General features: G+C 42.8%; 1 protein-coding gene across 3 annotated transcripts in view; it reads right to left on the reverse strand.

Annotated features, from left to right (window-relative positions):
* Positions 1–16,003, reverse strand: part of TRPS1 (transcriptional repressor GATA binding 1) — a 210,470-nt gene that overhangs the window by 6,566 nt on the left and 187,901 nt on the right. For all 3 annotated transcript variants that reach the window (XM_083186718.1, XM_083186717.1, XM_083186719.1), the window contains one exon: positions 1,813–1,935. In XM_083186718.1, the coding sequence (XP_083042844.1) occupies positions 1,813–1,935 (123 nt within the window). The remainder of the gene's footprint in view (positions 1–1,812; positions 1,936–16,003) is intronic.

Consider the following 16,003-nt stretch of genomic DNA (forward strand, 5'->3'; position numbering starts at 1 on the left):
ATGGGCAGCACAGCAAGGAGGAAGCACAACAATAGCTGGTTTAAAACTATATTTAGAGAATTTGCTCCCCTCCGAAAGTCAAATGAATACTGCCGGTGAAGTTCACAATGCAATCTGTTGCGGGAAAGTATCTCGGGTGGATTTCAGGAATATGTTCCAGAGGTATATAGAAGGTTACAATATGTATTATTATACTGTACAAAGAAACAGCAAGACAACAGTTAACATTGCAGAAAAACACCTAAGGGCTTATTTATTGAGATGGGAGTTTTATTGAAGATTGGCTGTTACCATAGGCAACCAAATCTAATTATTATTTTCTAGACGGTACTAAATAAATAAGTAGATTATTTTTCAGTTTCTACGGGCAACATCCCATCTTACTAAATAAACCCCTTAGTCTGCTGTACGTTTTTGTAATGTGCAATTGATTTGTTGATAAAGTTACATTAATTCACATAACATTAAATCCATGAAATTGGATTGAAAATTCTATTATTGTTCACCCACAAAAGGTCCAAAAAGATCTTGAATTCTAGAATAACTGAACAAAGTTTCAAACGTAACCCAACATTGGGCAAGTTTCCATCGTTAATGGGGCAGTTAGGATGACTACAGACAAATATTAACATGGTCAGTGTGGCTGATCAGTAGTTACATTATCCAAGCGGTGTACATATCTACGATCTACAGTAATTGGACACCAATGGTCAACCGCTTGAATAGACAGGATAGTTTTAGTCCTTCATTTCCGCAGATTGCAGTGGACCACTCAATAGTTGTGGTGTTGGTGCTACTGCAACAGGTCAGCAAGTAAACCATCCTACCGTTAGTTAAGCGGTATGACCCCAGAAGTACACACATAGGATCACTACTTTCTGGGGTATCCAGATACTGTATCTGACAGATAATGTCTAGTTTGACAGCCAATACTCTAGGTCAACATGGATAAAAGGTCAAAAACAAGCTTAAGGTTGACATGACTATGGTCAGTGCAAGAAAGGTCAACATGCTTTTTTAGGGTGATTATTTTTGTAATTTTTTGTACATTCTTCTAAACATTACCAACCACGTGGACTTCAACTGAGAATGGTAAACTGAGCCAAGCACAGCGGTATTGAAGAAAGCAATGTGTGCAGACCCATTGCACTGATTGGAGGTTCACATGCCTCAGGCATATAAGTGCATCTAAAAGCTGCCACAAGTGCCACAAAAATACTTATGTCACAGATTTTTTGTGGCCCCTACGTATTTTTGAACAAAAAGAGGTTTTCGTTTTTTTTTTTTTAATTAGTCAATAGGGATCCAGATTATAGGTCCATAATGTACGGTCAATGCAAAATGGTCAAGGTGCACAAGGTTGACATTGACAAAAGGTTGGCAGGCACTAGGTCCACACTGAGAAAAGGTTGACACAATCAAAATGTCGACATGGCAATGGTCAACATGAGATACTTTGACACTTATGTGGAATCCATTTGGGAAAAGTAGTGTCTCAAAGCATGGCGAGCGAAGTGGTTAGAGGTACACGGGTTTACGGTAGGTGTCGACAAAAAAAACTTGAAAAAACACATGTCATCCTTTTCATTTGTTGAACTTTCCACGCTGACCTTTCGTCGAGGTCAACCTAGACACAGACTCTAAGATCAATGACCGTTAGGAAAAAGGTGAAAAACGGTACACCATGGAGCTAATAGGAAACCAATGTCAATCTCATTTTAGGTCTCTGTAAAGGCAAATTAAAGAGCTAGGAAATGTGTTCTTAGTTTTTGTCAGACCAACAGTGAAAATAAGGAAGCTTTGTTTGCTTACCGAGTGCAGTTTCTGGTAGAGGCCACAGGCGTTACAGACGTATCCACCGTTTGCATTCTTTCGCCAAAGGGATGTCTTGGTGGTCAGGCAATTTGCACAGAACACGCCGGAGCCTCTACGCCTCTGCAAAAACAAAAAGAGAATATTCATCAAACATGAGCATCAATATTATTTTTAAAAAAAAAAGCCAAATTAGCAGAAGTTTCTTTAAGAATAACCTTACAAACTATTATTTAGGGAGATCAACTAGCCAAGTTTTCAGGCCAAATCAAGCAACCTCTTTCCCGGATTTATTGTTAGAGCTACAGCTGTTTCCACTGATGCGTCTCTCCGTCAGTTTGAACAGCCAATCAGTGCGCTGCAAATGGCATTCACATGCCTGGGTAACGGCATATGTAATACAATAACGTGAGAGTTAGACGCATCATGTAAAGCATTTAAAGCGCTGCGGAATCTGTGTGCGCTATATAGGAAACTTATTAAATAAATAAAATAAACGGGTTAGTCTACATTTTACGCAAATTCTACCAGCCAACCTCCAACTACATAGCTCAGTGATTCACTGTCGCTGTGCCAGCTCCATTCACTCCTACTGCGCGGAACGGCACTCCGTGGAATGGCAAACCAAACTTTGCAAGGTCCGTATGCTAGGGGACACCTCGCACGTGCGCGGTTTATTGATGTTCGGATGGGATGCGAATTCGCAGCCCTGAACAGATCTGAATCAGGCCGAGAGCCACATTATTATGTGGGAGTTATTTCTGTCAACTATCATATCATACCTCCCAACAGCTGTCTCTCTCTAACCAGGACACCCCGAAAAAGGGGTGTGGCCTATGGAAAGGGGGCATGGGCTTTTGGGGATGCTGCACCTCAGGCCACACCCCCATTATTCACCCCTCTGCATTGCTGGACAGACGCTGTGCGCATGGAACAGCGTCTATTCCCTTCAGACTGCGGGGACTTCCAACTCCCCCCCCCCCCCCCCGTGGGACACTGCCGGCCCCAGGCAGGATGTGGGACCGTCCCAAAAAAAGGGACTGTCCTGCTGAAAGAGGGACAGTTGGGAGATAATGTAATCAAGTATGCAATACAATATTAGTGTTCATTCTAGCACCCGCCAAATTTGAAAACCCATGCAGTTCCTCTTCACTGCCTGGGGTGTCCCTGTCTGCTGTAGTGCTTCTAGCACAGTGTGGTCTTGTGGTCTGTATATCAGCACTGACATGCAAACCAGACCTGTGCTAGAATCACCACAGCAGACAGAGACACCCCAGGCAGGGAAGAGGAACTGCATGGGTTTTTAAATATGGCGGGTGCTAGAATGAACACTACAATATTATATAAAGCTGCACTATCATCTACTGTAAACTCACAGTACCTACTCGTTTACATTAATTGGAGAGCTGCTTCATGCCACAGTTTTAACATGAGGCACTCACCCACTTATTTTACCCTTGCCCGCTTCCAGCCATCTTTTAAAGTGACAATCTATAAATAGTAGAGAACCAGCAGACCCCCAAACGTCTGCATGGATCTGTCCTACAAAACTCCATGTAGGTGCAGATTAGTAAAATTAGGAAGTGGAAATTGTAGTTAAAAGTTGGAGTAAAATTGAACTATGTATATTACCTTATTTTTGATCCCACAAATATTAGTTTTAGGACATTAAAAAAGGTGCATCAATATCAAAGACTTTTGAAAGGAAGATGGAAAAACAGGTCAACCGGTATAGAGGTTTCTCATAGTAGTATTCTGCGTCTGATCGAAAGCAACACCACTTGGAATGTATCAGCACTTGACTAATTGTGCACCACCATGCCAAAATGATAGGGTTATAATGTGGCCCTTGGTTGAATGGTTTTCTTTCTCATTAAGGGCAAAAGGAAGACAAGGGTGACGCTTGAAGGGCCAGTACAACTGTTTTCAGCATCCTAGGCAACATGTCAGCTTACTGCACTTTATCTCTCTCTGCATCATGAGGCATCTCTTGAAGGTCCAGCTTAAAAAAAGTGATAAACACCCAGCCTTTACCTGTTATTTTTCAAACCCAGCCTGTAAAATGGCAGTTGGGAGCTGATTGGCTGGCTGTTTATCACTCTCCACTGTATCACTTTTTGACATTTGATACAGGTGACCCCAAATGCCCAGTCTACACAGAAGTCCCTAATAGGCTGGATAACAGATTTCTACTTTCACAGAGTAATTATTTTCCCATTCCGATAGCGCTCAGCCTAAAGTACGGTTGTGTTCCCCGCTCGTTTCCTGAAGGGTACACATGTTTATATCTTGTGAGTGATTTGAGATTTACCAGATTCCCAAAAGAGAAATAGTTTCATTTAGATTTTTTTTTTTTCGTAACAAGTTCCAAAGCTGCCAAACATCCCCACTCCATTCATTTCGCCCCTATAGATCCATGACATCATCTCCTCCTCCACAATGGCCAGCTCGCCTCACAAATCTAATGAAGGATGTCGTGGCCAATTGTTACTTTTCCAGCAGAAGGCAAGGAAAGGCTCGGAGGAGATTTATTAAGCATGACTGGACAGATAATGAAGCCCACTAACTGCGGGACAAACCCAGCAAGTGAAAATGGACGTGTATACTGTAGCACCAATACTAAACCGAGACTCAAATGACATTTACTTAAGTCTATGATGGAAACCAAAATAGGATTTCTGAGTGAGGAATCTGTGTATAGCGCGGGGAATTCACCTTCATTCCGTAAAGGTCTGTGCCCCATGGTGCAGGCTGCACTGCAATAATCTCTGTTCCTTTTGAATACATTATATAGGGGTGGTGAATAGTTTACATAAATGGGGGGGGGTATGCAATGTGGGATTCCAACTGTTGGAATGTCCCGACAGACGGAATCCCAGGCCGTTTTCGGTCAGCTCACCTGCGATTCGACGTTCCCCCTGTCAAGTGGTGAAAAGTGGGCATGTCAGCGATTGTTGAGAAACGACAAAACAGTTTCCGACAAAACAGGTCCGGCGTGTTTTAAAGTCAGATCTGTTTTTTCGAAATCCGCCATCAATGTCATCAGAAACGGCAGCATTGAGCAGGCGACGGACGCTATTTCCCCAGTTGGAAATTGCGTCTGACATTGAATACCACTCAATGTCTACGTACAATAGACAGTCGGTAGGTTAACACCAAAATGTCGACATGCAGCATAGCGACTGACAAAAGGTTGACATGTAAGTCAACATGCACTGACAAAAGTGGCAACTGGTCGGCAAGCACTAGGTCAACAGTTACAAAAAAAGGTTGACATGGAAAAGGACACATGAAAACATTTGCCATCAGTTTTTCAGGTGCGCTCGGTACACTTCACTGTTTCGCATGGATGGTCAATCATGAAAAAGCCCATAACAAATTGGGGGGGTATGTTACTTGTGTCGACACATGAAAAGGTTGACATGAGTATTTCACAATGTTTTTTTTTCCCATTTGTTAAGACTTTTGCCATATCGACCTTTTCTCAATGTGGACTTTGTGCATGTAGACCTTTTGTCATCATCTAGCTCAGGCATGTCCAACGTTGGCCCTCCAGATGTTTTGAAACTACACATCCCAGCATGCTTTGCAATAGTTTTAGCATTCTCTAATAGCAAAACTGTGGCAAAGCATGCTGGGATGTGTAGTTTCACAACATCTGGAGGGCCAACGTTGGACATGCCTGATCTAGCTACTGCATGTCTACCTTTTTCCAATGCCAACCGAGTCAATGTCGGCCTTTTGACGTCTAAACATATTCTAGGGGTAAATTTACTAAGATGGGAGTTCTAAGGGATGTTGCCCATAGCAACCAATCAGATTCTACTTCTTATTTATTTGGCACCATCTAGAAGATAATATAATCTGATTGGTTGCTATGGGCAACATCCCATCTTCAATAGAACTCCCATCTTAGTAAATGTACCCCATAAGGGGGTTATTCAATCCGGGATTCGTTTCTTACGACTGTCGCTATTCAATGTTCCGGCTGTTGAGTGTCGGAAAGTCAGCAGATCGGCGAAAACTGCTGCGGATTGTCAAAAAACTTCAGTGAATTCGACAATCTGTGGCCGCTTCCAACAAAACACCCTTCAAAGCTGTTGCTAACGGCAACGTTGAATAGGCGAGTGCCAATATTTCCTTTATCGGGAAATATCGACGCAGCTTGAATACCCCCCATAGTCTGCGAGCTACACGGAAAACGGTATATATTAGCAGGCCTGCCAATAAATAGGGGGGTGCTGTGGGTACAGCTGCCCAGGGCCCGGCCAACTCATTTTGCCCACCGCACCCCCCCCCACCACTGCCTCCACTGTGCTGCCTGCACTCCCAGTGCACTGAACGAAGCCCTGCAGCGTCCCGGAGGCTTCATCACCTCCAGACACCGGCAGCCAATCAGAGCTTGCGTACCGCCGGCAGCCGCTCTGATTGGCTAACAGTACGCAAGCTCTGATTGGCTCACCAGCTGTGCCAGACTAGAAATCAGTCCCGGGACCCAAAAATCCTAGTGGCAGCCCTGTATAGAAGCACACCCCAACCAGAAAAAGTGTGTGGGTGGGTGGGGGGGGGGGGGGCGGGGGAAATCGAGAAAACTATTACACAGAAAATTACCTTTATTATAAACTAGCAATTTTAAAAGGTTTATTCCAATTTTACCAATTTATTTAACACCAGTCTGTGCTGCAGAAACGGAGACGATTGCCAGAAGAATACAATGGAGGTGATTGTTCGCTGATATATTTCAAATAAAAAAAAAAACTTTTGTGCAGACATACTTTTGGCCCGGAGACTGGAGCACTTTCTTGGCATTCAGTGGGCAATTGATTCATCAAGCGTTTCACAATGTATAAAAAAAAAAAAAATATCCATTCTGGGGCGCAGCCAGATTTCGATAGGGTTATTTTTCCATCCAGATGCAGGGATTACTAGAGAAGCACCTAATTACAGGCAAGCATATTGGGATGCCGGCTCTGGCTTGGCGGTCAGCAAGCTCAATTATCAATACCAAGGACACATTTGGAGCTCTGAATTTACATAAAGGTCTGACATGATTGAGTTCATTTAAGAAGCTGCAGAGATCAAAGTCAATAGGACAATAGAAGAGAGGCAGGAACCGGGACGCTATTACCGTAGTGCATTGCAATTCTCCATTTAATAACTATTGTGAATCAATTACGGTAATATCAATGAGCTACTGGTGGATGCAATATTCTAGGTTTTTTGTTTTATGCTGCCTATCTAGAACACACAGTACATAGGTCTAGGTTTAAGGGGACATTGCATTGTTTTACTGTAGCATATGGCAATATAATATTTGTATTATCTGCTCAGAAAAGTAGATAGTTAAATATACAGAGGTTAATAGATATATAGGGCAGTATTTAATTGTTTTTAGCCATCATATCAGCTAGCTATCCCAGGTGGTGGTGAGCAGGGCCATAAAGAGGGAGGGGTGGGTACTTTTTACCCGACCCGGGTGTGATGGAGGAGCCTGGGTCCTGCGCCCCCCTCCCCCAATGCAGTTGGAGTAGAGGACAGGCTGCTGCTGCTGCAACACAGCCTCTCTCCCCAGCCTAGCACATGCTGCTCAGTGCCGTCTGCTGAGCTGGGGAGAAAAGCAGCTGCAGCACCAGCCTGTCTTCTCTCTCCCAGAGCTGGTGTCCCACCCGCCGGAGGGTTGTCGATCTGCACCCCTACTATTTTTTTTTTAATGTGGCATGGCTACACCCTGGAATTGCCCAATGCCCCCTCCCATTAGCCATGCCATCCCACTGGCGCCCGACAGCAGCCCTGGGGGTGAACTGAAACGTGTGAATACTGTACATGGCTAAACCAGCCCGTAATCAGCATGATATGCACAATCAATAGATCAATTCAATATTTCCCCATAATCTCCCGTCATTTTATTCGGGAGATCAGGTGCAATATAACAATTAAACACCACCCATAGGGTTAGATGAAAAAGCAATCATTTAGGCTGCTTCCCCATATGTATCAAGCTCCAAAATGCTATATATCCCGGGACTTGGTGAGTAATGCCATATTTAGATACCATAGTAATGCCATATTATGATGTTACCCAACAGGTATGGACTTCCTTTCATGTTCCTCCAGAGAGAGAGATTCCTTTTGGAATAACAAGGGGTAAGTCTGTCTCTTGTTGGTCCATGCTGGGTGGAGGTGCAAGAGCTGTTTTGTGTCTACTTGACTGACCAAAAAGACATCGGGGATGCTAGAGTACATCAGGGCTTGGAAAGCGCTAACGTGGATAACTAGACCAATTCAACCAATCTGCTTCAAACTGTCATTGTGAAGACAATACCAGATAAATTAAAGTTAAGACTGATTGGTTACTCTTGGCAACTTTTCCCACTTTCTCTCTTGATACCTTCCCCCTTTAATAACAAGAACCTAAGGAACTGCAGATCATGTGAAGCATTCAAAGGGGTTTGGAGATTTCAAGCAACCTAGACAGGGATAGACTGGATATTAAAATGGGAACTAGCTTCCCTCCAACCACTGAGAAAATGGGGCATGGCCACGCATCATGAGGGCCTTCTGCTAGTCATGGAGGCACACCATACTAGGTCTCTAAGCATGCCAGTCAAGCAGACAACCAGGAGATGAAATTGGTCATCAAGATAGTCAGACCAACCCATCCGGCCATCCTCCTTTCTGGCATTTACCAGATGGCCAGCTATGCCATGAACCTAGACTCTAGATCATACCATCCTGCAAATGCATCCTTATCCTTTGTAGATTCCTTCTTTGCTTTTACCAAGGATTATGTGCCAGGAATATTTATTTTTACCCATGGTTAGGACTCTGCTCTTCTTGATGCTGTACATGGGATATGTTATACACTGTAGCCAAGTGTAAACCTCGAAAACCTTTAACGTTTTCAAATATACATAAAAAGAATACGCATGTACAAAGTAAGGTGCGTACAATGAGCGAAGATATTACATAGGAGACATGTTTATTAAGCAGCATGTACAGTGTCCAAAAGCATCTCTTTCTCTCTCCAATATGTCCAGGTACTATGATAGAAACTACCATGGCTGGTATAAGGCTTCTCAGTACCATAGACAAAACTTCAACCTACTGCCCCCCCCAACACCACACTGCCACCAACACCCATTTTTCAGCCCTTAAAAGAAATGAAATGGTGCCTTAGAAGCAGGGCTTAAAGTGGCTCTGGGAGAGGTCCCTCTGCCACCTAATTCCGCCCCCTCCCCTGCCTCCATTAGGCAAAGCCAGTAGTAGGGTTTTCGGCACCCATAAACCCCCCCCCCCCCATAAACTATAATGCTTTCCCGTTAGAATTACTTTGCAAGGCCGAGGTTGAAATAGTACCACCACCCCATTCCCTCCCACTTTAACCCCCTGCTTCGAAGATCTACAGCTGCAACCTGCATTGATTACAAGGATTCCATAGGCATCCTTCATTTTGCGATCGGCAGAGTTGGTGGAACCCCATATAGCAGCACCTATATAGCTGCCTAATGGTAGAGACAGCCCTGGGAACACTTTATGAATATCTTAAGGACTGCACATCACTAATCATATTCAAACGAAGGTCAGAACAGGAGATTTCGGACGGTATAAAGAGACTTGTGAGCTGCCAATTTCCACCGGTATGCGATCGTTAAGTCTACGCCATAGCTTTAGGAGAGACAGTAATGAATCAATCTGAAATTCTGTTGACTACAAAAATCAAAACTGAGAAACAGCGTAGACCTATGATTGTTCAGATGGATCAACAATCAGTGGATACAGCTCCTGAAAATATTCTTCCAGTGCACATGGACTATACATAAGAGAGTAATGCTGTAAGTATGCAGCAGCTGTGCTATACTGTCTGTGGATTTCAGAGTTTTGCGCAGTTCTAGAAGCCTTATGAGCAATATAGAGAAACAGCTGCATGAATGAGCATCCCCAGGACAAGAAACATTGGCGTCATCTTCCCCATCGTTACCACAACAAGTATCTGAAACTACAATTGAAGGTTTTATTGCACTATGTTAATACCTGGCCAGGAACACAGATTCCCATCAGCCTGTTTAATTGTTCTGCATCTCATTAATCAGTGTAAGTCAATAACTACAACAGCGAGTGGCCCTCGGGTGCAAGAACAAAACGCTACATTTTCAATAACGTCTCGCACAACCATTTATCAGCACAGATGGTATAATGTTGTAATCCATTGCATCTTAGATAGCTGCTTCACACATCTGGACAAAAACACCAGTAGTTCTGGCAGACAATAATGGCACAATGGCACCTACAACAGGCTCTGAGACTGGCAGCCGACATCCACATCTCACACTGGTGAGATGTGGGAGAACAGAGGGTGGTGTGGGGGCATCCTCTGTGTTGTGTAATATCCACTGGTGCTGAAGGGACGGGGCAGTGGCCCGTGTTCGCATCTTACCCTCCTCTTCAGAGTACACCTATACTTAAGGTTGGTGCCAACTTCCCAGTGATAGGTTCCCAAATGTGCCATCTTCCCAAATGCCACTGGGAATATGGAGCGGTCTTTGAGCAAGCAAAGTGGATAGTCCCAACCCTGAGTGTGTAGGTGTGGTCTCAAAAATCCTTGTTTCCTAACGTTTAGATACATTGGTCCAGGGATAGTTTAGGAGTTATTAAGCATGAGTTAGCCTAAACTCAGGCACAAACATGCGTCACCACTTTAAACCCACCAGCCCCATAGACCTTTATTGTGATGGCAATCTCAGTCCTCCAAAAGACATTGGTGTTACCCAACAATGGGGACTGGCGAAGTGGCGGCTCTCCTGAACACCCGTCAGTGCCACCACTACGAACATGGACATAATCCCGCTTTAAGTTGCAGGTGGAGGGGAAATCAGCACTACTGCCAAGGGTTTTCCCCCTAAACATCCAGAGAAGTCCACCATGGTTTAATAATTGTGGTACAACATTTTTACAAAACACAGTGATAAATAGTGAAGTGGTAGTTACCATCTGACCAAATGCAGATCGGGTTGGATCACCATAAAATGTAGGCGGTCAATACCAGCAAATACCTGTAGACTACACTCAACCAACAGCAGTGATATGAGGAATGTATAAGCTCAGGGCCCTTGGCATAAGCACTGAGTTGATGGAATTCACCATAACAATTCTGCATTTATTTACTTATAAACATTTATTTATATAGCACACCCATATTCTGCAGCGCATTACAGAGAATACTTGACCATTCACATCAGCCCCTGCCCGAATAGAGCTTACAGTCTATATTATCTACCGGATGCACACATTCACACTCGTGTTAATTTTTGTAGGGCGTCTATCATGTTTTTTGGATTGTGGGAGGAAACTGAGGAGTACCCAGAGGAAACCCACACAAGCACATAGAGAACATACAAACTCCACACAGCTAGGGCGAAGGTGGGAATTAAACCCATGACCTCAGTGCTGTGAAGAAGTAATGCTAACCATTACACCAGCCGTGATTTTGCGCATACAGATTTTCCTGGTGAGGTGGAGAATTCACTTCTCAAAAACTAAACAAAAAGTTTCACTATCAGCACCGATTTGATGCCACTAATGTGTTTTGCAATAAAATAAAAATTTTTTATAGAAAGTTTAAAGTTTTTAATATGAGTCATTTCCCTGTAGGCGTCTGTTACCATCAAACAATTTGAACTTTGTTTTGAATGTATTTTCTTAATTTACATTAAACGATTACAGTAGTTTTAATCTGCAAACTCTGACACGTCTATGGGGAGAAATTCTGATTTACATCTACAGGAAAACTGACATTTATCTGTGCAGTAGTAGCAGCGCCCCCTGGCTGCTGAACTAAAATAAATAGATACAGTATTGTAGATAGATTGATAGCTAGATAGAGTAGTAAGAGACAGATATATACAGTAGACAGACAGGCAAAAATAGACTGATAAGGTAGACAGACCGTAAACAGACACAGTAGAGAGACTGACACAACAGACAGATATAGTAGACAGATTGTGGTACAGGAGACAGACATATAGGACACAAACAAACAGGACAGATACAGTAGACATATTGGCATATATTCAATGTCGTGGGCGAGCGGTGACTGCGAGCAGGACTTTTTGCTCGCAGTCACCGCTCACCCTGTCAGTATTCAACTGACCCCCCTCATTCGCAAATTCCCCCTCGCTCCGTTTTTTGAGCGAGGGGGAATTTGCGAATGTGCCTCCAAAAGCTGCAAGAATCGAGGCTAATTACAGCGAGTTTGCTGCACTAGCCTCGGCTCTCGCAGTTTAGGGGAATCCTCACCGTTCTGTGACTGCGAGGATTCCCCCGGAACGTTGCATAGTGCGAGCGGCCGGCGCGGGGGTTAAACTGCGAGGATCACTGGTTTTCTGTGATCCTCGCAGTTTAACCCCCTCGCCAGCTGCTCGCACCGGCATTGAATACTTGCCATTGTTTACAGTGGACAGTCATATACAGTAGACAGATACTGTAGATATACAGTAGTAGACAGTCATATACAGTAGACAGATTGGTACAGGAGACAGAAACTAGACAGATACAGGAGACAGAAACCAGACAGATACAGGAGACAGATACAATAGACCATCACATCCAGTTGACAGATAGATGGATGCTGTGAGTAGATAGATGAAGTGGACAGTCCTATACAGTGGACAGCCATATACAGTAGACAGATAGATACAGAAGACAGACAGATATAGTTGATATACAGAAAAGTACAGTAGATAAAGACAGACAGATACAGTAGACAAACCGATAGATACAGTAGAAAGATACAATAGACCGTCACATCCAGTAGACAGATAGATTGATGCAGTAGATAGATGAAGTGGACAGTCATATACAGAAGACAGACAGATACAGTAGATAGACAGAAAAGTACAGTAGATAAAGGAGACAGACAGATACAGTAGACAGACAGATACAGTAGACAGCTAGATAGAGTACACAAAAAGACAATCTTGATAGGCTTCTCTGTCCAAAGTACCCCCTCCTGTTTTGTGGGCACATAAGGGGTAAATAGGTAAACTCAATACCTAAACTCAAATTCTTCCCTTTTGTAACAAACCTGCTCCACTGGCAAAAAACTGTAACGAGATACAAAGTAGCAATTTCTTATAAACTTTTAATGCAAATGAAGTTAGGCTGCCAGGTAATTTGCATATATTCAGATCTATTCCTAACACTGATATCCGTGCATAAATCTCATTAACTGGTATAAAAAGTTTACACGTCAAGAAGTTAGTTTGTGCTGAAGGCATGGCTTAATGCCAGGAGCAGAAGTTGGTAAAATGGAATATGTTCAGGCGGAAAACAGCTACATTGTGTTTTCAGGTTGTCTTACAGTGCTGACGTGACACATACGTACTGTATCGATAATCGCCTAACAGCGCACACCCTGTCTGCAGGGAACCGAATAAGCGCAACAACAAATGTAGCAAGAAAAAAACAGATTTACATCACAAACCGGAAATATATTCCCTTAATCCCCAAGGCAAACAGATCATACTCTACTACTCGGAATTGGGCCTAGGAGGAGGCCCACGGTGTGGATCCACATGGTGCACCACAGTTGACAATGCCACAGGGACGCGGTACGCTGATACCCCTTTCACACTGCCGTTGTTAAATGGTATATTGCCGTTTTTTCCCCATTTCAAAACGTTTAAGGCTGCAGTGGGAAAGCCCCAGAGTTCATTTACCGGTTAAAGGTAACCGGTATTTCAAAACGTTTAAAAAGCAGAGTCCTACACGTTTCAGAGCCGTTTTTTATGCAGTGAGAATGGCTCTGAGACGGTATTTAGTAAAAACAACAGATTCCAGACCTGTGATAGGCTGTCCCCTGCACTCTGCCTTGTAACGTTTTCATGGGATTAAACGGGTTGACTGATGTGAATGGTACTTAAACGGTATTTAAAACGGTAATGTACTGCAATGTGAAGGCTCAGACCCGTTTTAAATACCATTTCAAAATACAGTTTTTTTAAACGTTTTGGCAATGTGAAAGCTGTATTAGATGTTGTCCATGTCAACATTCAGGACAAAAAAAGTGAAAAACTCATGTCTACCTTTATGCTGTTGGCCTTCCCATTATCGACCTAATGCTTGTGCCGACATTTCAACCTACCGTATTTCAGGTGTCGACCAAACGACTCATACCCGATCCCCCGGAATTAGGCCCGAATCTCACCGGTGAGTTTCGCCCCATTGGACGTTGTCAGAGGGCTGCTAACAAAGGCCGGTGTAATTAAATGTATAGAGGCGTGGCCTAGCATTGGGAGTGACATTTAATTTATGCTGTATTACTGTGGAGACTTGAGCCGCCTCCGGTACGTGACCTCAACCGGTGACGTGTTTGTCCCAAATAAATGTTGTGGATATCTGCACTATGGAGACCTACTTTTTTTTTTTTTTTTAAATCTAGATTTCGGATAACTGTGGAATTCTTCAGGAACCTTATGGAGCAGCCGGTTCGTTAAATTGAAACAGAGTGCTAACAATTAAAAGGACAGGAGAAAACGGTCTCTTTTGGAACACATGATTTCTTGGACTTGTAGTTCCACCAAAGACAGAGTAGATCGATTTGCGCTGTTTTTTTTTTGGTACCCACACACTATATATCTCATACATATACACATACACACGTATACAAAACACATTGACCAGTAGTAGATGTACCCCGTCTTTAATTGTCACATTCACCGTAAAGCGCGAGCTGCTGAGACGTTATACAACTGGCTGCTCTATCACAGCCACATATACGATAATCCTTCTCCTAGTTCTCAATATGAAAATAAAATAAAAATGATTTCTTATGTCAGTTGTTACTAATGCCTGGCCACACAATGTAACAACACAAACTAATATTTAATGAAACACAGACATAATAGCATCACTCCTGCTGACAGGGAGCATTACCGGACTTCACTTCATAATCAAAAAAATATTCTAATCTTTTTGACTGCTCGACTTTTGCAAAACATCTGGTTCCAATTGCCGTGAAATATGTATTGCCGTCCGCTTCCAGCCGTATAATATATTTGTATACTGGGTTTTATATATAGAGATATATATTTTATATTAAACAAAAAGGAAACCTAAAAGATGTTTATTTATGCCAATGAATTATTTAAATTACCTGGATTGATGTAATTATTGCATTCGGACACGTTTGAAGGTACCCATACACGTACCAATTACCCGGTACTTTTTGTGCTAAAAAGCATCATTGTGCATGCGATGCGATACTATTTTAGCACAAAAAGTACCGGGTAATCGGTACGTGTATGGGCACCTTTAGAATGTGTTGTATTAAATGGATTTATTATTCAGAGCGTGACAGAGTTTTGCAGCGACTAATTTTTTAACCGTCTCATTATCACCCAATGGGCCAAATGTATTCTGCCTCAACAAGTGATAACGTGAAGAGTGATCAAGCGAGATAAAGTACCAGCCAATAAGCTCCTTTCATTTCTCAAACACATTATGTAAGATGGCAGTTAGGAGCTGACTGGCTGGTGCTTTCTTTGGGACAGGTGTATCAAGCTTCAAAAGCGATAAAATGGAAAGTGATAAACAGCCAGCCAATCAGCTCCGACCTATCATGTTACAAACCGGTTTTGAAAAATGACAATTGGGAGCTGATTGGCTGGTGGTTTATCACTCTCCTCTGTATCACTTGTTAAGGCTTAATACATTTGACCCATGGTCTGTGAGGCAATACAGAGATTTCAGACAATGCGAGCAGGGCCCTTCTACATTTTGACTGTCTGTAAATACCCTGTTTTGTTGTATCACTGTCCCCTTTGTAAAGCGCAACGGAATATGCTGCGCTATATAAGAAACTGTTAACAAATAAAATAAATAAATTTACTTAGATGGGAGTCCTATTGAAGAGGGCATGTGTCTAGGGGGAACCAGATTATATATATTATCTTCTAGAAGGTGCTAAAAGTAGATCCTGATCGGTTGCTATGGGCAACATCACATCTTAAATAGAACTCCAATCTCAGTAAAAAATAACCTCAATCGGCAGGTTTAGTAGGCAATAATATTTCTATATAGAACGTTCCTCTAATGGGACTCAAGGCACTTCCAGTGTGTGAAACGCATACAGCAAATGTGATACACAAGTAAACTTACAATTTGATGGGCTTTTAACTGGTATTCAGAATTAACT

This window comes from Crinia signifera, chromosome 5 (assembly GCF_055691185.1).
Source record: "Crinia signifera chromosome 5, ASM5569118v1, whole genome shotgun sequence".
Classification (NCBI taxonomy): domain Eukaryota; kingdom Metazoa; phylum Chordata; class Amphibia; order Anura; family Myobatrachidae; genus Crinia; species Crinia signifera.